This window comes from Notolepis coatsorum (genome assembly GCF_963971535.1).
Source record: "Notolepis coatsorum genome assembly, contig: SCAFFOLD_101, whole genome shotgun sequence".
In the NCBI taxonomy this organism is placed as follows: Eukaryota; Metazoa; Chordata; class Actinopteri; order Aulopiformes; family Paralepididae; genus Notolepis; species Notolepis coatsorum.
The window spans coordinates 571,253-597,501 of NW_028174323.1; the positions used below are offsets into that span (position 1 = coordinate 571,253).

General features: G+C 43.3%; 1 protein-coding gene across 1 annotated transcript; it reads left to right on the top strand.

Moving 5' to 3' along the window:
* Nucleotides 1–1,219: 1,219 nt before the first annotated feature.
* On the top strand, nt 1,220–26,249 carry LOC311247578 (cysteine and histidine-rich domain-containing protein 1-like). The gene is made up of 11 exons (XM_084338610.1): nt 1,220–1,368; nt 3,091–3,140; nt 3,556–3,612; nt 6,829–6,968; nt 8,289–8,389; nt 11,245–11,303; nt 13,232–13,302; nt 15,085–15,190; nt 18,530–18,649; nt 20,412–20,474; nt 22,056–26,249. The coding sequence occupies exons 1-11, from the start codon at nt 1,305–1,307 to the stop codon at nt 22,212–22,214; spliced, it is 990 nt and encodes a 329-aa protein (XP_084194736.1). The 5' UTR covers nt 1,220–1,304; the 3' UTR covers nt 22,215–26,249.

The following is a 26,249-nucleotide window of genomic DNA, read 5'->3' on the forward strand; positions in this document are numbered from 1 at the left end:
ACTACCAGGAGAAGACACTGCATTTCAATATGTGGAGTGAAACTGTGGAACAGTCTGAATGTGGTGCTAAAGCAATGTCCAAATATGAGATAATTCAAACTGATTTATAAGGAAATGATGTTCACAAGGTACAGGGACGAGGAAGGGATTTGATATTCACGGGTGTTTACATATTTCTTTTTAAATGTCTTTCATGTTTTACACATATAGTATTTTTTTTTTTTTTTGCATAGGCCCTATATATATATATTTGTTTTGAAATGTTTTAAATTAGTACTGTAGTGCTGAGAGACGGGAGTCTGAGGCGATGTCCTCAAGTCGAAGGTAACTCCTTTAATATTCATCAGCACAACTACAAGATACAATACATTATTAGAAAGCTAAACAGAATGCATCTTAAGAATGTTAGAGGTTCTAGAAGGTGCTACTATGACATCATCACCAACGTTCCAGCATGTTCAACTATATCATCATCATGAATGTTCCAGAAGGTTCGGGCAGGACTAAGGTTCTAGAATGTACTGCCATGACATCATCACAAACGTTCCAGAATGTTCGGGCAGAACTTAGGTTCTAGAATGTTCTGCCATGACATCATCACAAACGTTCCAGAATGTTCGGGCAGACTAAGGTTCTAGAATGTACTGCCATGACATCATCACAAACGTTCCAGAATGTTCGGGCAGAACTAAGGTTCTAGAATGTTCTGCCATGACATCATCACAAACGTTCCAGAATGTTCGGGCAGGACTAAGGTTCTAGAATGTACTGCCATGACATCATCACAAACGTTCCAGAATGTTCGGGCAGAACTAAGGTTCTAGAATGTACTGCCATGACATCATCACAAACGTTCCAGAATGTTCGGGCGGAACTAATGTTCTAGAATGTTCCTAACAATAGTTCCGTGGGTGAATTATGTACCATTACAATCACTACACAAGCCCCCCCCCAGAATTCACCCATAGTCAGTACTTCTTCCTACTCCTTTTCGAACATGTCAATTGAGTTGTGTTTCGCTTTTGTTTAGTTATTTATTCATCATTTACATGTTCGAAATAAAGATTTCAAAAAAGAAAAAAGAAAAAGAAAAAAAGATGGCGGCGGTCTCGTGACGTCAGAGTAGTGTCTTCGAGACTGGTATTCCGACGCGTTGACCCTTCCTTCATTTATAGTTCCCGTGGTCGTGTACCAACCAGGAAGTAGCTGAACGCAGCAGTTGAGGATGTTACATGTTATTATAATCACATAACCGACGAGCTCAATAATATCTATTATAATATCTAATATCGAACAACAGCACCATGTCCGTGTTGTGTTACAATAAAGGATGCGGACAACGCTTCGAGCCAGAGCAAAACCCCGCCGGTGAGTGCGTTAATATTAATATAATAATATATAATAGTGAGCTGACTAACGTTACTAAACGCGAGGTGGTGGTTTTGATCTGGACGGTTCTAAAGGACTGTAGCACTGTGATGATGATGGGGCTGTAGCTAGCTAACATCTGCACCCAGTCTCGTTTCTATCTTCAGTATGGCTTCTTCTCTAACGTTAATAACAACAACAACAGTTGAAATGCTACTGTAAGTTAACGTTGAGGGGTTTGATTGATTGATTGAACATTTGAGACCCTCTTCTTGGGACCAAGTAAGGTTTCGTCGATAATCCAATGTACAGTTACCCACCCCCACCCACCCAACCTCCTCCAATGTACAGTTTATTCGGCAAATGTATGAATGAATGAATGAATGAAAACTTTATTTAACAGATTGCAGAATGGGTACAGTACAGTACAGCTCAATACACACAATTGTTAAGGGGATGCAGACCAGAGAAAGACTTTCGTCTTGTTTACATCAGGGTCCCCCATTTTCAATTAATCATAACATATATGACACACACGACATACAGATAGACAGTACTGCTACATCTATACATTTATGAGATACCAGATCTACAAATACAGTACTGTTTGTGATACTAAAAGAGTCTAGAAAAGAGAGCATATGCATTTGACTAAGAAACTGTACATAGGAGGAGGTTGGGTGGGTTAGGGTGGGGGGGAGGGGGTAACTGTACATTGGATTATCGACGAAACCTTACTTCCCAAGAAGAGGGTCTCGTGTATTACTGGGTTAGGACATTTACTGTACTGTACTGTACTGCAGGGGGTTGGGTTAACGTTAAGCGTTTCCTCTCCCTTGCATTCATTCAGCAGCAGGTGGCGCCACACAGCTAGACCCACGGGAAATCACCAACAGATTATTATCATCGAGCTCAATTTCTATCAGAAAAGACACAAACAAGCATAACGTTTAGGGCCCAGCCCAAAAGTAAAAACAACAGGGATGGCCTGCCATGAACAGCCACCAGATATGACCTCCTGCCACAGTGCCTCCACTAAAGCTAACTACTAAACAATCACAGAGGAAATACTGTTACCATTATTTTGTGCGAGTGTGTGTGTGTGCCATGAACTAGCAGTGTCATCTCATGGAGAGATACACTATGGTGTGTAATGATATCAATAAATAATAACATTGGGTGCGGCCGGGTGGCGCAGCGGTCTAAGCGCTCGTCACCAACGCAAGAGACACCGGTATCGAATCCGGCTGTCAGCGTTGCCTCCGGCTTGGGCCGGCCGTCATACTGGCTCAATTGGCAGAGTCAGCGGGAGGGAAGCCGGTGGGGTGGTAATCTGGTCGTTGTAAACAGCGACTCCTACAGGTCGGTCGGGGCGCCTGCACAGCAAAGACAGGAAAATGGCGGGGGCAGTGTGAGCCTCCCACACGTTACACCTCGCCAATGAGAGTCCGTGCCGGCAGGTGAAAAGAAGTGACTGGCTGCCTCCACATGTATCGGAGGTGACATGTGATGGGTTTCTATCCTCCCTACGACCGGCCAGTGGGGGGCACATGCGAGCAACGATCAGGACAGGGGCAGGGAGAATTGGCACGAGAGGAAATTGGGATGGGAGAAAAATCACAGAAAAAGGGGAGAAAAAGTAGATAAAAGAAAAAGCTGCTCTATAAATGCAGTCCATTCTTGTTTGCAGTTGAACTAATCTGTGTCGTTGTGTTTTCACAGACGCGTGCACCCACCACCCAGGAGTCCCAGTGTTCCACGATGCTCTGCAGGTAAAGAATCTGCACACGGTGAACATCAGCGTCATACGGGGGGGGGGGGGGGAAGAGAGAGAGAGGGGGGGGGGGAGGGAGAGAGAGAGAGAGGGGGGGGAGGGAGAGAGAGGGGGGGGAGGGAGAGAGAGAGGGAGAGGGGGGGAGGGAGAGAGAGGGGGGGAGGGAGAGAGGGGGAGAGAGGGGGGAGGGAGAGAGAGGGGGGGGGAGAGAGAGAGAGGAAGAGGGGGGGGAGAGATAGAGAAAGAGAGGGAGAGAGAGAGGGGGGGATGGGGGGAGAGAGAGAGAGAGGGAGGGGGGAGAGAGAGAGAGAGAGAGGGGGGGGGGGAGAGAGAGAGATCAACAGAGACTTAAGTTCATCATGTTGTTGTTGTTGTTGTTGTTGTTGTTGTTCTTCTTCTTCCACCCCACGCAGGGTTGGTCCTGCTGTAAGAAACGAACGACGGTCTTCTCAGACTTTCTCAACATCGCCGTAAGTCTTGTGCGCTCCTCTGGGAACACGTTCGTTTCTCTCTGTGTGGTGATGTGTGATTATTACTTTCTTTGACAAACCTTTTCGTTGCCCCCAGAAGGTTTTTTTTCATGGGGAGAATTATGACAACAGCGATAATCGAGTAATCACCAAGTCATTCTCCTAATGTGAGATGGTTGCAATTATTTAGCGTAATAATCATGATTCTTGTTTTAGGTTTAAGATATTACTTGGATGCAGACCAATCCACATAGTGTTCAAAGGAACACGCCAACATTATGGGAAATGCGTTTACCGTCTTACTCCGCCCTCTTTTCTTAATCCTCCAATCACAACTGTTGCTAAATGAAAGTGGATACGGACCAGGTAGCCTAGCTGTTAATAATAATAATAATAATAATAATAATAATAATAATAATAATAATAATAATAATAATAATAATAATAATAATAATAATAATAATAATAATAATAATAAACGTAATTTTATATAACGCCTTTCAAGGGACCCAAGGTCGCTTTACATAGGGGGGGGGGAATAATAAAGTAACAGACAGTGGACAGACACAACATATACATATAAAGTGAGAGATTAGGGGTTAAAGGCCAAGTTGAAGAGGTGGGTTTTGAGCAGTTTTTTGAATGAGTCCAGAGTTGGGGCGGTGCAGAGTTCTGCAGGGAGGGAGTTCCAGAGGGTGGGAGCTGCCACACTGAAAGCTCTGTCCCCGAAGGTCCGCAGTCTGGTTCGGGGAATGAGAGCTGACCAGTGTCCGTGGATCGCAGGGACCGTGACTGAGTGTAGGGGTGGAGGAGGTCAGTGAGGTACTGAGGTGCCAGAGCGTGAAGGGATTTGTAGGTGAGCAGGAGGGTTTTGTAGGTGATGCAGGATTTGATGGGGAGCCAGTGGAGGTGGATGAGGGTGGGGGTGATGTGCTGCCAGGGTTTGGTGCGGGTTAGAACCCTGGCAGCTGAATTTTGAACATACTGGAGCCTGTCCAGGGTTTTGCTTGGGACCCCGGACAGGACCCCGTTGCAGTAGTCCAGGCGGGAGGTTACAAAGGCATGGATGAGGGTTTTTGTTGGTCAAAACGCCTCTCCTGGAGTTTTAAGCTAGGCTTGTGGTTTGTATCCACTTTCATTAATTTGTGCTAAGCTAGGCTAGCTTGCAGCCAGATAGCTTTCAACTGAACACACAGAGGAAATTGGTATCCATCATCTTCTTCTTCTTCTTCGTCAGACACAGGGCTCGAAATTGTATCTGTGCGACCTCAAAATATAATTGGGAGCATTCGTGCGAGTGAAAATAATTGTTCTGGTGCGACCGCCTGGCTGCCTGGCTGTTGTGGATTCGGGTAGCCAGCCAGCAGCTAACATCAACTCAACGTCAACACTCTGAGCTAGTTTGCAGACAGCAATGTAACAAACAATATGGTCTGTGCGGAACCCTTATCCCCAACACATAGTTCTGTGTGTGAATTATGTTGAGCCACCACAAAAAAAATATATATATTATTAAATATATTGTTGGCGCTCCTTACATTTTGGTGGGTGCTCCTACATTTTTGCTGGTGCTCCCAAGTAAAAATGTAAATTTTTAAGATCTCTGTGCAGGAGAGGTTAGGTGCTGATTCAGTATGTATGTGTACACACAAACCCTTTGAAGTTTGTCAATTCTCATCTCTCTTGCTCTGATGTTATCTACCGGTATCTCAAAGTCCGCCCTCGCCTCTGTTGCGTTTGGAAAGCAACCGTTGCGATTTGGAGGATCAAGAAAAGCAGTTTGGGATAGGCCAATTACAGTGCTGCACAGTGAACCGCATGGTTGACCCGGGCACAATTAAATCAGTGATCACAATATTTTGTGTTGTCATTACAACGTTTCATGATCGCAGCAGCCCTGCGGAGAAATAAGAATAGGATTTTTCAATCTTAGTTGGTTGTGTTTCCAAGGCGAATTTCATTGTCATAGATACTGACGACCGGCCACCACTGTTGCAAGAAGGACCCACATCCTTTACTTTAGTAGAAGTGCCGTGACATGAACAGTACGCGTGGATGTGCATTTGCCCCATTTTTCACGCTGGATTATTCGCCAGCCTTTCTGAACGAGTACAACCACCTCACCATTTTTTTTTATTGGTAAACTACATCATTATTGGAATTCTATTATAGAATAGAAATCCTTTAATAATCCCGAGGGAAATTCGGCACTACAGATCGCTCACATTGAACAACAATAAACATTTAGGTAGTCAATAGGACTAAAATAAGAATAAGAATATAATAATATTAAAAATAAGAATAAAATAAAGAATAAAATACGGTCCGGGATATACATTCTGGTATGTATATACATTCTAAAATCTTAAAATATACAACTATCCAGCCAAAAATATACAGTAAAATGTACAGTAATAAGTGTAACATTTTTAAAGTGTCCAGGAAGATTTCACCAGGCTGTACCGTCACCCTGTGCTCAGTGATGCAGTGAGGCACAGTGATGCATTATAGAGTCTGATGGCTGTCGGAATGAAGGACTTCCTGTGCCGTTCAGTGTTGCATCTATCTAGGGAGTCTTAGTCTAACACAACATGCTCCTTATTGAACCTGTTCTAGTGACTGGCTGGTTCTTAAGGTCCCTCGAGGGGGGGGGGGGGGCGAATATTTTATCTTAAGTACCAGCAAGGCGCTCGCCACTAACGCAGGAGATGCTGGGTTCGAGCCCAGCTCGCGTCGTTGCTTCCGGCTTGGCTGGTCGTTCATACTAATACAATTGGCAGTGTTAGGGGGGTGGGAAAGCCGGTGGGCGGGGATCGGACGTTGTGGACAGCGACTCCTACAGGTCGGTTGGTGCGCATGTACAGCAGATTCAGGAAGCAACGGGGGCAGCCTGAGCCTCGCACGCGTTACTCCTCGCCACTGAGAGATTGCGCTGTTCAGGTGAAAAGATGCGACGGCTGCCTCCTCGAGTACCGGAGGGGACACGTGATGCAAGGCTTCGTCCACATTGCAGCCGACCAGTGGGAGGCATGGTCTAGCAACGTTCGAGACAGGGGAGGGAAGAATTGGATAATACGAAATTGGGATGGGAGAAAAATAGAAAATGGGGAGAAAAAGTAGATAAAAAAAAAAAGTACCAGCAATTTTTGAATAGCACTTTTGCTAGAAAGTCCCATCCTTAGTAGTGACGTGTCTGTGCGCTTGGCGTCCTCTCAGGGTTGTACGAAAGGTCCGCACGACAAAGATAAGCCGCCAGAGCCAGAGAAACCTGACGTGAAGGAAGGAGACGAGCAGAAACCAAAGTCCAAAGAGTTCATCTCTGCACCCAGACCCTTGGAGTCTATAAAGAGACCAAGGTACAGTGAGTTCATCATCTCTGCACCCAAACCCCTGGAGTCTATAAAGAGACCAAGGTACAGTGAGTTCATCATCTCTGCACCCAAACCCCTGGAGTCTATAAAGAGACCAAGGTACAGTGAGTTCATCATCTCTGCACCCAGACCCCTGGAGTCTATAAAGAGACCAAGGTACAGTGAGTTCATCATCTCTGCACCCAAACCCCTGGAGTCTATAAAGAGACCAAGGTACAGTGAGTTCATCATCTCTGCACCCAAACCCCTGGAGTCTATAAAGAGACCAAGGTACAGTGAGTTCATCATCTCTGCACCCAAACCCCTGGAGTCTATAAAGAGACCAAGGTACAGTGAGTTCATCATCTCTGCACCCAAACCCCTGGAGTCTATAAAGAGACCAAGGTACAGTGAGTTCATCATCTCTGCACCCAAACCCCTGGAGTCTATAAAGAGACCAAGGTACAGTGAGTTCATCATCTCTGCACCCAAACCCCTGGAGTCTATAAAGAGACCAAGGTACAGTGAGTTCATCATCTCTGCACCCAAACCCCTGGAGTCTATAAAGAGACCAAGGTACAGTGAGTTCATCATCTCTGCACCCAAACCCCTGGAGTCTATAAAGAGACCAAGGTACAGTGAGTTCCAAAAGGAATTGGACAGCCACTAGGGCTGACCTTTGAATTTTCTTTTGGAATTCGAAGCTTCGGGGGCGAGATTCGATTTTAATTCGAAGATTCGAGATTCGAGATTTTTTTTATTATTATTATTTTTTTTATGTTGTGGGACTTGTACAGCACTTTGTTTAACTTTGTCAGTGCTGTAAAGTTTAAACCTTTTTCAATCTTAGACAAACTAAACACTTTGCTTTCATGAAATATTGTAAGCCGTCATTTGAGGCTTTATAAAAGCAGCACAATGAACACAAATCTGTCAGTGCCGAGTCCAACCTCATCTTAAATAACAAACAGCATTGCTTGTTGTAATTAACAAAGAGAGGCAGATTTTTTTTTATATATATTTGAATTTTTTTTCATATTCGAATCCCATGCCCATCGAACGAAGCTTCGAAGTATTTAAGACGGCCCTAACAGCCACACATAAATAAAAATGTTGTTCACCATATAATTATTGTGGAAGTTCCTTTTGTTCGGCACCTTGCGTGGTCGCCTCTGCCCGTCGGTGGGTGAACGTTTGAGTGAATGGGGGGGAATGTGAGGCATAAGTTGCGACGCGCTTTGGATAAAAGCCGCTCTCTGGATGTAGTCCCTTTACTTTATTAGGTGGGCGTTGTTCTGAAGCCCCGTCCCCTTGTGGTTGTTTCAGTGCAGACGAGCCCACGGTGAGGATGCAGCACAGCGTGTCCGCCTCCCTGAAGCAGGCTCTGGAGAAACTGAAGCTGTGCGACAGCCCCGCAGAGAAGACGGGTGAGGACGGGCTCTTTCTTCCCCAGCGCTAGGGCTGGGCGATTCATCGATTTTGAATCGATTAATTCCAATGAATGATTTAGGACGATTTTCAAAAACAAAAAAAATCATTTTTTAAGTCACCTTTTTATTTAACAAAAAGTGATGTTTGGTGAAAGTTAGATTTGCACTTTATTAATCCCAATAGGGAAATTCATTCTTGTTTGATGATCAAGAGGCACATTTTATTTTTTTAAGTCAGGGGTCTCAGACTTCTGGGGGCCGCTGGAGGTAGAGTCTGGGTGAGGCTGGGCCGCATCAAATATTCCACAGAAAAGGGGTTTCAAGTATTCTAAAAAAAAAAGTACAACTGATCCAATCTTCTCAATCTTTAGCAATAACATTTCAGAACATGAACAGTTCTTCAGAACATGAACGGTTCTTCAGAACATAGGCTTCTCAGTGGTGTCAGTGGACTCATCCACATGCAGCTATGGAAATGCACTGCATTTTTTTTATTCTATCACAACGCTGTTTAATCAAATCACCAGCCAGTATTTCAGTTATTCTGGTTGCTGTGCTATCTGAGGGGGATTTGCTTTTGTTTGCCTTCAAACATGGTCTCCATCACTTCAGTCATACATTATTTTATTATGTATGCATCAGAGAATGGCTTCTTGTGTTTAGCCAACACCCATGCCACTGAGTGAGGACTTTGTTGCTTTTTCTCGTTGTGACATAGATTTAACAATAATTCTGCTTGCAGCTTGATATGATTTCATTCCATTTAATTTTGTGGTTTTTAGCACTGAATTTTGAGGGAAGGTTGTATCAAAAGAACTGTTTTGTTTCGTAGTGGCGTTTCAAATTGCCACCCTTCACAAGAGCTACCGTTTCTTGGCACATTAGTCACATTGGTTTGGTGCTGGGACTCAGGATGAATGCATATTTTTCAGTCCATTCACCTTTGAATTGCAGTCGACTTTTCTTTTACTGACCATCTTTGAACATGCCATATTTTTCTGCTGGCTGCCTGCTGGCGAAACTAGGCTACTAGCTATCTCACAGAGATAAAACTGGGACTCTGCTCTGACTCGGACTGAAAGAGACGACACGCATTCCGTGAAGACCCGCCCTACTCAGCTCTGATTAGCAGACTGTGGGTGGGGGGGGGGAAACGCTGACGGGACGCTGAATGTGATTGTACCAGAGCAGAGTACTCGAGTACACAGACAGTGTGGAGCAGTGCAGCCGGACATGCAGAGCACTGCTTGCAGAGGAGATAGCAAGGATGCATTTGCCTTCCACTTTACTTGGTATCACTCCGGAATCACGTTTCAACCAAGTCACTAACGTAACGTTGCTGTTATGAGCCTGCGCTATTGGTAGCCTACAAGTGATAAAATAAATAAAACTTGCGCAACGACTCGGCAAAAGTTGAGCGCGGGCCGCATTAACACTAAACTTTGATGTCAAGTAGGGGGCCGCAAAATATCATCCAGCGGGCCGTGAGTTTGAGACTCCTGTTTTAAGTGAAGTTTGGTGAAAAAGCAAGTTATTGCACTATTAATCCCAATAGGGACATTCATCTTTGTTTGATACATTTCTTTTTTAAGTGAAGATTGGTGAAAGTTAGGTTTGCACTTCAATCCCAATAGGGAAATTCATCTTGGTTTGATAATATTTGTGTCAAATAAAAACAAAGCTTATTTGAATGATTTTCTTGGCGTTTCTAGTTTTTACGAGAGAAAAAAATTGATTAAAATTGTAGATGTGGTGTGAAAAAATTGGAGATAAAATGTTAGGCCATATCGCCCAGCGCCCTTCTTAGGTCCTTGTCCCTGTCTCACTCCGCTTCCCACCGCTCACCGACTTAACCTCGTTTGACGAAACGGACCGCTCGAGTTGTTGTTATGCTTCCTGTCTTGTTTATATTCCATTTCACCCCGTCTTTTGAGAGATTCCCCGTCTTTTGAGATTCCACGTTAGGGATGGGCGATTAATCGAGTTTCAATTTCAATCACGGTTTTGTCTTCCGACGATCACGGAAGTAAGATAATCGAGATAAACCCATTAATGCTGTGTTGCTGTTTTTTCTTCTAATCTTTTAATATAAGTAAATGTATATTCTATATTGTAATATACTAAATTATGTTATATCTAGTCAAATTAATGGAAGAACAAATATAAATGTAAGGGGGTAGGGGTCAATAAGTTTAGCTTCCCTCTACTCCTTTTTTGGACATGTCTGCTAACCAAACACATTGCTATTGACCTTTAGTTTATAATTCCTTTTTTTCTCTTTTTTTATGTTTTTTTTTTAATGTTTTTTAATTTGTTGTTATGATTGTTTGGTTTGACGGAACAAGATACCGTGAGTTGTTTGGAGAAATATGGAGAATAACGTGTTCAAAAATTTACTTTTTATTCATTCATTCATCCCTCCAAAGCGTTGCGCTCCGCCCCAGTGAGTGATCGTGTTTAATATCGTGTTTAATAATCGTGATTTCAATATCAAATCAGAATAATCGTCATTGTGATTTTTGCCATAATCGAGCAGCCCTACCTCACATATTAACGGTTTATTAATTTACACAAGATCAGTTACAATAATGTACATCATTGATCTAGACCGGCGCTGTTACTCACTCACTCGCTCGTTCACTCGCTCACCCACTCACTCGCTTGTTCCCTAGCTCACTCACTTGCTCACTCACTCGCTCGTTCCTTCGCTCGCTTGCTCACTCGCTCTGTGCCGCGTGGCGGCTCACTGGCACGGTACTAACTTATTTCACCGGTTCAGCGTAGGCCGGTTCAATCGATACCCAGAATGCTTTGCGTCGTTGACACTGTGTGTGTGCCCGTTTCTTTCTCAGAGGAGGACGGCGACGAGATCAAGATCGGAACGAGCTGTAAAAATGGAGGCTGTACTAAAGTAAGTGAAGAAGTCTCCCTTCGGCTGGGAAAACCCTGAACTCTTGTTCCAAAAGCCAGAAGAAAGCTACCATTGAAGTTATTGTTGGAACATTAATTTATTACTAAATTATTGACTATTCATAGAAGTGTCTTTCCCCGGCAGCCCTACATCTGTTTCACAGTGCGCCTCGAGATGATTGTCTTTTGATTTTCAGATGAGATGAGAATAATTCTTAAGAAGTTCATGCATAGCAAATGTGTTTTTTATCAGCTAATTGCGGGCTCTGCAAATGTCACAACACCGTCTATCTCTCTTCACAAGCTGCATAGTGCACCCTGTCATAAAGGGCCACTTCGCAACATTTTCAACCTGTATCCTATGGTCCCGTTGTGCTACTCCGGACAACGTGTTCTGTGTCACACACACACACACACACTCATTTCTAATCTGCTATGATAGTGTTCCGCATTAAAAAATATGTGTGACCAAGTGTAACGGAGGTACCGCGAGTATATCCACAGTCATGATGGACTTCAAGTGTTGTGAAGTGACTGTGGCACGTAGCGGTACTGCAAGTAAACTCACTCCCCCTTATTAACACATTGGTTGCCAGCCGGATATGGCAATTTGTATCGCTTGGATGCCACCACGTTAATGAACGGGAGGACGAGCACATTTGCGAACGCATAGACTATATCTTAAATTATGGCTGTGTGTCTAATACACCCGTCGCTTATCAATGACTTGCTTGCAGTCAACATGTATGAAACGGATTGTTTTTTCATCGGTACATTTCCGTTTTATACCGTTTTGAATACGAGTATAGTTTCGGAAAGTTCTAGTAATTTCAGAGAAATTCCAGCGTAAATAGCCATTTACTGGAATACACAAAACACGTTGTCATTTTCCGGCTGATTTATGAATAGTTTTCAAATAAACGCTAGATTATCGAGAGTATTTGTGTTCTTATGCACGATACAAAAGCGGGCTGAAAAATCATTTATTCGTGCCGCGCCCAACGCCACACACACACACACGTTGTGCAATCTGTGAAAAACAACTCTGATTAACCTAAAACTGGTAACATAGATTCCTTACCTCAGATCAGATGTTCTGCAAAAAGATGAATCCAATTCCTGATCGCCATTCCAAATATTGATTGCGTTTATTGATCCAACGTTATAGTCCGAAACGCATGATCCAAGCTGCTCCGAGACTCGCCAGTGACTCTGGTAACACGACACTGCTTGCCAGAGATGGGGAAACCCTGGGGCGGAGTTTTTCTCTGATGCACTTTTTCACTCAATCCAATCCAATGATGTGCATTACCATCCGGGAAACGATAGGGGGCGGTATTTGCCCTTTTCGAGCTCAGAGCCATTCCCAATGATAATGTCAGGCTGGACGGATGAAAAATTAATGGATATCGCTAATAAAAGAAATAACGATTGAATAACGAGAAATCTCGTGATTGGCAACCAACACATGGCGGCCAACAACGAAGGCACCCAATGTGCTAAAAGGCATCCAGACACATTACCAAGAAGTGAATTCACCTCTTGGTATAGTGGTCTGCGATGTCGCCCGGGGCACGGGAGACCGGGGTTCAACTCCCACCCAGGGCATGTCAAATAAGACCGGTTTCACAAAGATCAGGGACTAATATCCCACTAACCTGTTATTATTTTGATAGTGGTAACCAGTGATGGTCAGATCTCCCGCCCGGGGGGGGGGGCAGCGCGGTCACTAGCCGGGCTCTTAGACCCTTCAGTGTTGTTATTCAGCGCACAACTCTTACTTATTATGACTTTCAATAGATCTGACCTTATATCACAGGCTACTTGTTATTCAGAAGATATGTCTTGACATTTATACGGAAGACAAGTTACGACCGTTGTCGTGCCAGTATGTACGCTAATGACCCCTTTTATTCTCTTTCCCCACAGAGTTTTGACGGCCCTGCTAGCAACGACGACGTCTGCACGTACCATTCAGGGTTTGCCGTCTTCCACGAAGGGTCAGTCAGTCTGCATGTACCATTTCCTATCTTCCATGAAGGGTCAGTCAGTCTGCATGTACCATTTCCTATCTTCCATGAAGGGTCAGTCAGTCTGCATGTACCATTTCCTATCTTCCATGAAGGGTCAGTCAGTCTGCATGTACCATTTCCTATCTTGCGCTGCACTCGACTGATGCGCCAACTTGCTAAGTACCCACCTGGCGACTTTGCATATCAATAGCGCAGGTCGTCAGGTGTGTTCAAATTAGGGCTGACCCCTATTAGTCGAATAGTCGACTAATCGATCGAAAGGAGCCGTAGTCGACTGCCAACCTCTTAGTCCAAAAAAAAGTATTATAATCTTTATTTTAAAAAAAAAGAAAAAAATTAATCATTCTTTCCAAAAGAAAAGAGGTCTAGAAGCGTGGCTAACGCTAATGGCACGCATACCAGAGGCGAATTGCCTAAGAAAACAGGCACAGAGGCACTGAAAGAGGATTTCACCTTAATGAACACACTAGACTAGACAAATATCAAGATGTATCCATCAGTGGACCAATTGCATGCTTTTGCAGAGGACAAGAAGCCTTCAGTCGACTCCTTCAGACATTAAGCTTCACCCCCCACAGCCCAAATGGAATTATGAAAAATAATTCAACATGAGAGTCAACAAATGCTTTCTTTATGCAGCCATTTAACACAAAAGGATGACACTCATGCATTGCAAATTTGCATCAAATTCAAAATGTTTAAGAAATTTCCAAAAATGTAGTCAGAAACAAACATAGTATCAATGAGAGTATCAATAATACACCTGAGTGAAGTCTAGTAAACCCTTTTTTTTTAATAAATGTCGCGATAAAAATAGTGGTGTTAAAAGAATTGTGCGATAACGCGTTAACTTTGACAGCCTTAGTTCTAAATATACATTTCTCTCTCTTGATGAGTCTGGGTTTTTTAAATGTCAAAGCGAGCAAGTTAAAACCGCTAGCCAAAACGAACATGGCTAGCTAAAGCTAACTTGCAAATCGGGTCACCCGAAGTCATCAGCGTTGTTGCCTTCTCTGCAAAATCCAGTAATTTAGGGTTTAGTCAATTTGGCTGTTAAAAATTGGATGGTGTGGAGGAACCGGACTCATCGATTATGGTCGTAGACGGATCTTCATCATCGATATGAGTTTAATAGTAACACACATAGTACAAAGTACATGTAGATTCAGTTGAGCTTGGGCTAAGAGGAGCGCTCTCATCCTGGCCAGCTGGGCGAACACTGAGGGAGGAAATGGGGACACTGAGCTTAAGAATAGAGGTGGTGGGGGCTTTAGCCCCCTTGGCTCTTGTCAATATGTGAGATTTAATTTTATTGTTAGGACAAAACAAAAGGGATTCCTCCACAATCGTTAACGAAACATAAAATCCTTTGGTGAAAGGCAATTCCCCCATGAACCCCACATGCAGCATCAAGGACGACATTACTGGCAAAAACGGTAAAGGAAAACACTGTTCATTTTTGCCACAGACGGGAAGGAAAGGCACCGGGCCTTGTCAAAACAACGACAACGCGCAAGAGGTCTCAAACGCCGCCCTCTTTTTTTTCCGATCCTCCAATCGCAACCGCCGTGCGAGGAAAGCAATAGTTGTGATCGGGGGGATCTAGAAAAGAGGGCAGGGTTTGAAATCGATCAATAATATGGCAGAAAGACTTTCTTACTCGTGAAACTAAATTGAGACTTAATGTGAGGACAAAGTGTACGACGCCTGCTGTATGAACCTGACGCACGCGTCTCCTTGTGACCTCAGTATGAAGTACCGGACCTGCTGCAAGAGGAAAACGTCTGACTTCGACACCTTCCTGTCCCTAGAAGGCTGCACTAAGGGAACCCATGCATGGAGGAAAGAAGATACGGTACGTTTGATTGTGTGTCTTGTGTCACGGGGTCGCCGGGGAATCTGAAGGTTCCCGGTTAAATGGTAAATGGCTGCTTTTTTATATAACACTTTTATCCAAAGCGCTTTACAATTTGTTCCTCGCATTTTGACCCATTCACTCACACATTCTCACACCGACGGCGGAGGCGACCATGCGAGGTGCCACAACCTGCTCATCGGGAGCAGTTAGGGGTTAAGTGTCTCGCTCAAGGACACATCGACACGCTGCCCGCGGGAGGAGCGGGAATCGAACCGGGAACCTCCAGGATTGCCAGACGACTGCTCTACCTCCTGAGCCACTGTCGCCCCCTAGGTTCCGCCTCTTCTCGACTCCTCATGTCGTAGTGTCCTTTTGAGCAAAGACCCTTGACTCCCTGACTGCTTCTGACGAGCTGGTCGGTGCCTTGCATGGCCGCCTTAACCCTTTCACTGCCACACGACAGAAGGTTACCGTCGTCGGTAGTGTGATAGTAAAGGGTTAACCTTCTGTTGGTGTGGCAGTGTAAGGGTCAACCTGCTGTTGTGTGGCAGTGAAAGGTGTGTGTGTGTGTGTGTGTGTGTGTGTGTGTGTGTGTGTGTGTGTGTGTGTGTGTGTGTGTGTGTGTGTGTGTGTGTGTGTGTGTGTGTGTGTGTGTGTGTGTGTGTGTGTGTGTGTGTGTGTGTGTGTGTGTGTGTGTGTGTGTGTGTGTGTGTGTGTGTGTGTGTGTGTGTGTGTGTGTGTGTGTGGGCAATGTTGTAAAGAGGTTTGGGGAGTCTGAAGACTCATTAAAATGCACTATATGAATGCAGTCCATTTGCCATACCGGTGTTCCGTTAGTTATTTGTACTACATGGACCGTAGTGGTGCGAGCAGACACTCTATATAATGAGGACATGCAGCACTCTGGGAGCTAAAGACGGCAGCGACAAAACTGGTGGCTACAAAACCAACCTATGAAATAATAGGCTGTGATGCTATTTCATGTTGAGTAAAACTGCAATCCATTGCATCTGGAGGTGAAATGTGAGGCTTTTTTTTTTTAAGTCGATAACGATCTCTGCAGCGAGCGGTTGCCGTGGTAACCAAGAGCCGTGGCAGAAACCACTGTAGACGGGGGTCGGGGTCTTGTTAGTTGCCGTTAGAGAGAGACTTCGGTACAACTGGGATCATTTCTCACTTGGACCTGAGATCAAAGTTTAGCTTATTGTCATTTTTCCATCGACATGGAAGCACGAGATTTATAGTACTCGGGTCTCAGTTATAGCCATTTGATTCTAGATGTATACTAAAATAAATAAATACTGATCCTCATGACAGACATACAAACTGATTCGATAAAAATCCAGTCAAACTAATCATTCAATAAAAACAGTGAATTGATTCAACGATAGCAAACTAATCCATTTCGGTAACCTAGTCTAATTTAGTAAAAACTGATTTAATTCAATAAGACTAATATGATTAAAAGATTAAAAGAGATGGGTGCCAGGGCGGTCAGGTGGCGTAACGGAGATTGCGTTCGTCACCAACCCCGGAGCTGTGAGCTGGATTCGCCTGTTCGAATCCAGCTCACAGCTCCGGGGTTGTCACCAGCTTGGCTGGCCGTTCACACTAATACAATTGGCAGTATTAGAGGGTGGGAGAAGCTGGCGGGGTGGGTCCGGGTCGTTGTAAACGGCGACTCCTACAGTTCGGTCAGGGCGCATAGGAACTAAGTGGGATAGTGTGATCCTTCCACACGCTACGCCCTCTCAGTGAGAATCCGCGCAGCCAGGTGAAAAGAAGCGGTTGATTGGCTGGACGTGTGTCGGAGGAAGACCGACTGTGGGGGGTAAGTGCGCAGCGACCAGGAAGGGGATTGGGAATTGGCATAACGACTAACATTGGGATGGGAGAAAATCAGAGGAAAAAGGAGGGGGGAAAAGATAAAAAAAAAAAAAAAAAAAGGAGAGATAGGTGCCATACAGTGCAGTGTGCTGAGGCATGGCTGCTTTGCTTACAGTAGGTGAAGGGAGTTTGGTGTCTCAGAGACAGGGGGCTTGACTCTCATTTTCATATTCAAACCTTTTCACGCCAAGGACCCCCAAATTGGACACACAATAGGTCAGGGTCACATTGGTAAGATTGTGTCTTGGGGGACCCCCGTCTGAGAAGATATTTGTTGTTAGATTAGATGTGATTCAGTCCAGAATTCCATAACTGTCTCTATTGTACACTGGTGGGGATATAGCAGTGGAGAGAGTGGAACCTATGATCAGAATAGTCATTCTTGTATATTTTTACTGTATATTTTATTCTATTCTTAGGCAATTTGTTTTGTTCTTCTTATTCGTGACTTTGTTCAGTCTAAAAATGTTTAATGTGAGCGATTTGTAGTGTCAAATTTCCCTCGGGATAATTAAAGTATTTCTACTCTATTCTATTGTACATTGTCTCACTACAAACCACTAGTGAATAAAATATTAGTGAAAATAATCGTATTACTCATTTGGCTGGGGACCCCCTTGGAAACCCCACAAGGACCCCTGGGGTCCCTGGACCCCACTTTGAGAATCACGGATGTATATAGCATTACTGTAGTAGAGAGAATGTATTAGTACAGGGTAGGGATGGCACGATACCAGTTTTTCATGTCCGATACCGATACCACAGGCCTTGAGTATCTGCCGATACCGATACCCCTCCTATTCAGCTCAGGACCCACACTGTGTATCCGGGGCGCGTCATTACTTTTACCAACCGATTTCCAGTTCTGCGATCTGATTGGCCACTGATGTTTCTGGTCATGTGACATCTGCGCCAATCGTGTGACGCCTGTTTCTATCACCGGTTAAGCTTAGGCACCCTTTCGAAGTTGGTTAAGGTTAGAGTTTGTCTTAGAGCAGGGCGATAGAACACCAGCCCTGATTCCAAACTCTAACCATAACCAACTTCGAAAGAGTCGCCTAAGCTTAACCAGTGATAAACTAGGCGTTAGGTAGTTTGCAGGCTGTTCGAGGCGGAAATAGGCGCAGAAACAGGCATCACGCGATTGGCGCACATGTCACATGACCAGAAACGTCAGTGGCCAATCGGATCGCAGAACGCGAACGCGGAACTGGAAATCGGTTGGTAAAAGTATAGACGCATCCGGGGCTCGCTAAGATATAATTAATACATTTTGTGTCATTTAGAGACGATAAGAAATAGGCCCATCATGACCTGTTTTGGGTGCCACTGCCAACCCATAGTTTGAGAAATATTGTATTGCGGTTTTCTGCATCACATGGTTGTTGTTTATTTGTTTTCTAATGTTTTCTACAAAGTCTACACGGTTGCATGTGATTCTCCTCGCAGGGCAGGAAGCTGATTCCCTGTCGGTTTGACTGGCATCAGACAGGAAGCCAGGTCATCGTCTCTATTTACTCCAAGCACTCTGTCCCAGAGCTGAGCTACGTGGAGGCCAACAGCACCTCGGTGATACACCCGTCCGTCTGTCTGTCTGTCTGTCTGTCTGTCTGTCTGTCTGTCTGTCTGTCTGTCTGTCTGTCTGTCTGTCTGTCTGTCTGTCTGTCTGTCTGTCTGTCTGTCTGTCTGTCACTCTGTCTGTCTGTCTGTCTGTCACTCTGTCTGTCACTCTGTCTGTCACTCTGTCTGTCTGTCACTCTGTCTGTCTGTCACTCTGTCTGTCTGTCTGTCACTCTGTATGTCTGTCACTCTGTCTGTATGTCTGTCACTCTGTCTGTATGTCTGTCTGTCATGTTTATATGATGTCTTTTTTTGGATGATTGTAATAAGTTGGGTTGTAGTATTGTGTATATACTGAATAGGTGTGTGTGTGTGTATATGTATGTATGTATATTGTGTGTGTGTGTGTATGTATGTATACCTGTATATATGTGCATGTGTATGTATGTGTATATATTGATATGTGGGACTTTAAAGTTCGGACCCCAGGAAGTCTAGCTGGTGCCATTGACATCAGCTAATGGGGATTATTTTAATAAACAATAAAGTCTGTATTGGGGCTGGGCGGTATGCCGAATAATATGAAGGCTTTACATTTCAAACCTTTATTTATACTCGAAAGGCAACTGGTTTCCCTCATTTACAGTCACGTCGAGTTTACATACAGACACGATCGATAATAAATAATGAATACAGCATAGAAATCACACAAAATATATATACATATAAAAAGGTAAGAACTAATGTAAAAGCTAGATGTGTTTCAATTTTGGGAGTTAAATTGTGGAATAGCCTTAGTGACGGGTTGAAGTTGTGTACCTCTCAGGGGGGATTTAAAAAGGCCCTGAAGGATAAAATAATTCAGGAGTACAGTTTTGAGTAAAACATCAAACATTTATTTTCTCTTTTCTTTTTTCTCTTAAAGAAAAAGAAAAAAATATCTTGCAGCATATTTTAAAATGTTCTTTCTTATATTAAAGTATATTTAGTTTTTAAGAATTGTAAAGGATAGGCAAAAATAAGCATGTGCTTCAGCCTATTCCTTTTTTTCGGTCATTGAGTTTGGATTTTGTGTGTGAGCTTACTTTGAATATGTACATTTGTGATTTTTATTTCTTTTTTTCTTTTCCTTTTGAAAGTCCACACATGTGTGTTTTTGATTTATCTGTAAACAAAGACAGAGAAAATAAAACTATTCATCATCATCATCACACGATCGATAATAATAAATACAGCATAGAAATCACACAAAATCAATAAGACGACAAGACGAGGGGAGACCAAAGCAAGGATAACAAATCAATTAGAATGCGTACAACTTGATTGACAGTGATTAGTATGTACATTTTGCAACAGAGGGGAGAATCTCAATTTATATAGCGTCCTGGAGGCATGGCTTTTTACAATACCACCGTCCACTATACAGTATATTGCAAAAAAAAAGATAAATCTATGTAAAAGAAAAGATTTTTCTTTGCAGCAGTATTTAAAGATGGACAATTTTTAATTAAATGGCACCATGACAATTGTATTACAAGATGAGGATGATGATAAAAGACATTTAAAAATGAATAAATAAATAAAATCATATTTGTACGGAGAAACTAAATACGGTAAAATATCCTCATACCATCAAAACTGAGAAATATATTGTGATATGATATCTTGGCCATATCGCCCCCAGCCCCGCTCTATATACAGTACGTACAGTATGTTATTTGTCTCTCCGTTTGCCTTTTTAACATACGTTTCATTCTTCTTGCTCCTACAGCTCAACATCCACATCATATTCGAGGGGGAGAAGGCATTTGAGCAGAAGATTGAGTTGTGGGGAGTAAGTAACTAGTGTCTCCCAACAACATGGAGAAGCAACGCTTTGTAGTTACATAAGCAATTGACGTGTCTCAAACCACTGCATCTTTTCTTGATTCTCCGATCACAACTGTCGCTGCCCCGGGCACCCAAGTGGCGACCCATGTAGTAACGCGCTGCGTCGCGAAGCGGCCGACCCGGGTTCGATTCCCGGACCCGGCGTCCTTTGCCGAATGTGTTCCCCCCGCTCTGTCTCCCGTTCTTCCTCTCTCTCTCTCTCTACCGGACTGCCCGGTAGTACAAACAAACAAAAACATAATACAAATTTTTAAAAAAAAACTGTCGCTGCCCGAGGGAAGCGGCAGTTGTGATTGGATGATCAAGAAAAGACGCAGTGGTTTGAGATAGCTGCACTTTATTCTTTTTTCCCCCCCGCAATGACTCATTGTTTAATCTGACTCATCAAAGTATTGTGGAAAACTCACATTTGGGTCTCTGATGGGAAAATCTTTGTGATGAAAAAAGTGCATTGCGATGTCATGCATCCATGACTCCTGCACACATGTGGGAAAACGGGTGTGTACAAAATGGTGGCTGGCTCGTAAACCTTTCTCTTTTCTACATAAAGTTGAACCCAAAGTAAGCGGTAAGTTTGATGTGATATCGCTGGATCTCGACGCCTAGTTTGACAGCTTGATCTGAATTTCCCAGGACTACAATATGGGACCTTTTAACCAGATGACTTACATTTAGTTATTTAGCTGACTCTTTTATCCAAAGCGACTTACAAGTTCTGTACGACAAGTCAGCAGGAAGAGGGTAAAACTCTATCAGCTGAGTAACGAGTGTTGAGTGCATAGTAGTGAAGACATATTGTTATAGTAAGTAGTAAAATGGGCTTATTTTATTTATTTTAAGATTATTTAGTAGCAAAGTGCATTCCTTGATTCATTGTCAGAATATTAAGTGGCGCAGTGGGCAAGGTGCTCGCCACTAACGCAGGAGATGCTGGGTTCGAGCCCAGCTCTCGGCGTTGCTACCGGCTTGGCTGGTCGTTCATACTAATACATTTGGCAGTGTTAGGGGTGGGAAAGCCGGTGGGTGGGGATCGGACGTTGTGGACAGCGACTCCTACAGGTGGGTTGGTGCGCCTGTACAGCAGAATCAGGAAGCAACGGGGAGCCTCTCACGCGTTACTCCTCGCCGCTGAGAGATCGTGCTGTACAGGTGAAAAGATGCGACGGCTGCCCCCTCGTGTACCGGAGGGGACACGTGATGCAAGGCTTGGTCCACATTGCAGCCGACCAGTGGGAGGCATGGTCTAGCAACGTTCGAGACGGGGGAGGGTAGAATTGGATAATACGAAATTGGGATGGGAGAAAAGTTGGAAAAATGGGGGAGAAAAATTTGATAAAAAAAAGAATATTAAGAGTATTCCATTCACCATACTTGCGGTACTGAAGGGGGATTACTTGCCATAATATTTGCATTCGTAGATAATCTGCGCCGCGTGGATTATGTTTGAAGAGCATAATGTAGACGGCTCAGTCCTTCCAGTCTCCTTGATCCAGCTGCTCAGGCATCGCCTCTTTGTTCCGTCCAGGTGATCGACGTGAGCAAGAGCGTCATCAACATGATGCCGGCCAAGATCGAAATAGCCATGAAGAAATCTGAGCCCATGTCCTGGGCGCGCCTCGACCTGCCGCCCCCCGTCAGCCCAGCTCCGGTCAACGACGAGGAGGAAGATAGTGATAGTGACTGATGAAGATGAATGATGATGATGATGATGACGACGGGGCGGTGAAACAGTCGGTGTTATCTGGTGACATTTTGTGCGAGAGAACTTTTATTTTGAATTGTTGTTACTTTTTAAAATGTCCACACTCAAATTGAACGATTGTGTTTTTCGGAGATTAATTTGTATTGCACATATTGACATTTTAGGTAATGGTTTGAAATGTGTTTTTTTTTTTAAAGGTATTCGCTTGAAAATGTTTTTTTTTTTTTTTTTTTTTTTTTAATACTCGCCAATTTGAAATTCAGTGTTTCAATATTTTGTTTCAATTCACAAATTCTGTTTTAAATCAAATACATGTTTAAATTAATTCAAATAAAATGTCACGTTCATTTCAAATACTTTTCAAAATACAATGGTTCCATTTGAGCATATAACATTTTTAAATTGACATTATTCAACGTGTTGATGTCAAGTAAAAATTGTACTGGTTGTTAAAATTGTGCCGGATTACATCATACTGTAAACAGTAGAACATAGATAGATACACACTCGCATCCACCTGAGTACTTGCTGTATACAGGTCATTTGCAAGCTCTGTTATGAAGACGAGCTCTGTCTCCAGTCTATCTGTTATGAAGACCGGCTCTGTCTCCAGTCTATCTGTTATGAAGACTAGCTCTGTCTCCAGTCTATCTGTTATGAAGACCGGCTCTGTCTCCAGTCTATCTGTTATGAAGACTAGCTCTGTCTCCAGTCTATCTGTTATGAAGACCGGCTCTGTCTCCAGTCTATCTGTTATGAAGACTAGCTCTGTCTCCAGTCTATCTGTTATGAAGACCGGCTCTGTCTCCAGTCTATCTGTCATGAAGACGAGCTCTGTCACCAGTCTGCCTGTTATGAAGACTAGCTCTGTCTCCAGTCTATCTGTTATGAAGACTAGCTCTGTCTCCAGTCTATCTGTTATGAAGACCGGCTCTGTCTCCAGTCTATCTGTTATGAAGACCGGCTCTGTCACCAGTCTGTCTGTTATGAAGACCGGCTCTGTCTCCAGTCTATCTGTTATGAAGACCGGCTCTGTCTCCAGTCTATCTGTTATGAAGACCGGCTCTGTCACCAGTCTGTCTGTTATGAAGACTAGCTCTGTCTCCAGTCTATCTGTTATGAAGACCGGCTCTGTCACCAGTCTATCTGTTATGAAGACCGGCTCTGTCTCCAGTCTATCTGTTATGATGAAGACGGCCAAGTTATATAAAAGTTGACATGGCTAACAAAATAAAGATTTAGTTTTATATTGCAGATGATCTAAAACATGAATCCAGGGGGGATACTTCAGAGCTTTAGTCCAAAGTACAACTCTGGAGAACATGGATTAAAGGCAATAAAACTTTATTTGCCACTTAAGTTAACGTTTTCCGACACACCGGACAGGCCTACATTTCCTTTTTGGTGTGGTTTTGTTGAAGCGTGTATAACCTCTCCTTCAATCTAAAACCTGGTTTCCGTGGGACATTTTTTAGCAGAGGACAATTCCGTTCCCCACTAGCATTCCGTTCCCCCCTTATAGCCCCCCCTCCTGTCTGTTCTAAACAGCTGACTGGCCATTCACGGCTGTTTTTAACGAAATCCCATCTTAAAAGGAGGTAGAGGCGCTGCCCTGCCTTCTTCACTACACTATGTGTGTGTTCCATATCAAGTCCTTGGATATGTGGAGTCCGAGGTACTTGAAATTCATTCAGAGCTTCACGGACCGATTTGTCTACCCAAGGCTTTTGGTTTGGGAAGACTCAAATCAAGGTGGAGGGGACTATTTCTTCTACCAGAGTACCGACAAAGTCTAGCACTGTTTCTGTATCATTTTAGTAACAACAATTTTATAAGAACATGTAACCGGTACAGTTTTCCTGTTTAGTTGCTGTTAGAACTTTGTAGGCTGACCTTCGAATTTTTTTTTGGAATTCGAAGCTTCGGGGCCGAGATTCGATTTTAATTCGAAGCTTCGAGATTTAAAAAAATTATAATAATAATAATAAATAAATTAAAAAGAAAATGTATGTTGTGGGACTTGTACAGCACTTTGTTCAACTCTGTCAGTGCTGTAAAGTTTAAACCTTTTTAAATCTTAGACAAACTAAACACTTTGCTTTCATGAAATAAGCCGTCATTTGAGGCTTTATAAAAGCAGCACAATGAACACAAATCTGTCAGCGCCGAGTCCGACCTCATCTTAGATAACAAACAGCATTGCTTGTTGTAGTTAACAAAGAGAGGCAGAGGTGATTTTGCTAAAAAAAAATATATAAATAATTATATATTCAAATTTTATTTTCATATTCGAATCCCATGCCCATCGAACGAAGCTTCGAAGTATTTAAGACAGCCCTAGAACTTTGACTTGACACAGTGGCACAAAAGCCCCCTGCATAGTGTCGGACTGATAAAAACCTTTACCCCCGCCGCCTACTCCTCTGACATCACGACACACATTCCATCAAGTCTGATGGCGATGACCTGCAATCACAACCATTGTACTGTAATTCCAGATGTACAGATATGTATCGGAGGATGTAATGACATGACACGTGAAACACGCCAACTCATTGTAATGGATTGTTGATCAGCTTCCATTTGAATCCAATTGTAATCGTTCAACCTGTTGTAAAACATGTACCCAACTAATGTACATACATTTGTTTGACACAAGTTGTACACTTCAGACAATTGTCTTTTACATTCCACCTATTGGTTCCATTTTAAAGGTGCTATAGATAACATTTATGTAGACAAATCATTAAAAGAAAAAAGAAAAGGAATAAAAGTATTGCCCCCCCCCCCAAAAGAATATTGATTATAATCATTCAAAAAATGTAGCCGAAATGGTAAGAAATTAATGTTATATGCATGTTATGTGCATGTTGCGTGCGTGTGTCCTCCCTAATTCCTACAGTATTTCCCCACATGGAATGCACCTGATTGGATATTGAGAGGTCCCCATTTCTCTGCTCTCTCGTTTTCAAAAAGAAAATCGCGACTCGCTCGCTCGTCAACAGGGGTGCGTTGCTCGTGGGACGGGGTTGCACGCCGCGCAACCGGCTCTGTGAGCACGCACATGCATGCGCGTGCACACAGGAATGCGCTGCACTCGACTGATGCGCCAACTCGCTAAGTACCCACCTGGCTGCTTTGCATAACAATAGCACAGGTCGTCAGGTGTGTTCAAATACGTTCTCAGATACATTCACACAAAACTTGTGAATTAAATGTGTTACATTCCATTCGTAGAGGCAATTAGGCATTGTCTTTAGTCTGTGCATACGCGAGGGAACATTTATGCACATGTGCGGGAGCGTCATTAAAACATAGTGCAACCAGCTTTGAAATCACCAACGCAACCCTGCTCGTCAACTTTCTGTTGTGTTTTCAACCCAAAGTTGAACCTAAAAATATGTTTCTGACAACATTTTACGCGACAAATAGGGCCATACATTGAGCAGGATCTCGATTCCTATTTGATCTGCAACGCCTAGTTTGACAGTTTGATCTGAACTTAGTTCGATGGCACAGCGTACAGTAAATACGATAATTATCATACCCTGTGTAAGCGCACCATTGTTTTGGTCTGACATGCTGGTGCTCTAGTGCGACATCTAGTGGCCGAATGTTATCTATAGCACCTTTTGATATTTGCTTTTGGCATTGAATCTAATAGTTCTAATCTAGTAGAAATCTAAAGACTTCTTTCCACCTCAGTTTCCACTCCCAGACATCTTTATACTGTGTTCAGTCGTCCAAGTGAAATGATAATGTGTTGTCTATGAATGGCCGTTGAATACAAAATAGCCTGAACAAATACAACTTTCCTACAGTGAGTGGTATGTTGCACGCGTCTACTTGTTTTAGCATGGCTTCATTGTGAGCTATATTCTATTCCAAGTGTATGTACTGCAGGGGCTTGGAATGTCTGCATAGATAGTAGAACCAATTGAATGATGCCTTCAATGAGGGTGTGTTTATTCAGGAATATATTCAATTTATTGCACCAAATATAATAAACCTTTTGCA